The following is an 820-nucleotide window of genomic DNA, read 5'->3' on the forward strand; positions in this document are numbered from 1 at the left end:
ACTGGGTCACTCATCCACCCCCAGTGGGTGCTCACTGCTGCCCACTGCTTCAGCAAATACAGGTAAGGAGGAACAGAGAACAAGGATGTCACAAAGCTCTGGCTGGTGCCCAGTCCAGGACAGGGAAAGCTGCACTGCTGCAGCCTGTGGCTCTGCTCCCCCTCACTCTCTCTCTCCATCTGCCTCCCAGGGACATCTCCAAGTGGCAGGTGGTGATTGGGGCCACCGACCTGGCCCATCTGGGCCCCGAGGCTCAGGTGCGTAGGGTCCAGAGGCTCCTGGTACACCCACACTATTTGGCTGCCACGGGGAGCAACAACCTTGCCTTGGTGAAGCTGGACCAGCCTGTAGAGTGCAGCGACTACATCCAGCTGGGCTGTGTGCCTGACGCCTCGAAGAAAGTGATGCAGCTCAGACAGTGCTACATCGCAGGCTGGGGAGGCACCTCGGCCAGAGGTGAGTGCCCAGACAGGACTCACCCCTGAGGGCTACCTGGGCACCCCGGGAACACGGCTTGGGCTTCCAACAGCAGGGGCCAGAGCAGAGGCAGCTGTAGAACTTGTCCCTCTGTGCCCCAGAGCCGACAGCAGGGACACAGCAGGACGAGGATGCTCCAGGGGCAAAGCCAAGCCCTGGGGAAGGGGAGGGCAGGGGGCCCCGAGCTGCTGGGGGCTCACTGCTCTCTGTGCCTACAGCTCACCGCCCAGGGCCGGTGCTGCAGGAGGCCAAGGTGCGTCTGATGGATCTGCAGCTCTGTAACAGCAGCCACTGGTATGCAAGGGCCATCACCTCCCACAGTCTGTGTGCTGGGTAACCGGGG

At 62.7% G+C, this 820-nt stretch overlaps 1 protein-coding gene across 1 annotated transcript in view; it reads left to right on the top strand.

Annotated features, from left to right (window-relative positions):
• Positions 1 to 9: 9 nt before the first annotated feature.
• The window catches only part of LOC103805198 (acrosin-like), a gene marked incomplete at both ends in the record, with an annotated part of 1,520 nt that continues 709 nt past the window's right edge, over positions 10 to 820 (top strand). Inside the window, 3 exons of the mRNA XM_009077833.1 lie at positions 10 to 62; positions 191 to 456; positions 696 to 813. Coding sequence (XP_009076081.1) covers positions 10 to 62; positions 191 to 456; positions 696 to 813 — 437 coding nt within the window. The remainder of the gene's footprint in view (positions 63 to 190; positions 457 to 695; positions 814 to 820) is intronic.

The sequence above is a fragment of the Acanthisitta chloris genome, unplaced genomic scaffold (assembly GCF_000695815.1).
Source record: "Acanthisitta chloris isolate BGI_N310 unplaced genomic scaffold, ASM69581v1 scaffold5737, whole genome shotgun sequence".
NCBI classification, from domain to species: Eukaryota; Metazoa; Chordata; class Aves; order Passeriformes; family Acanthisittidae; genus Acanthisitta; species Acanthisitta chloris.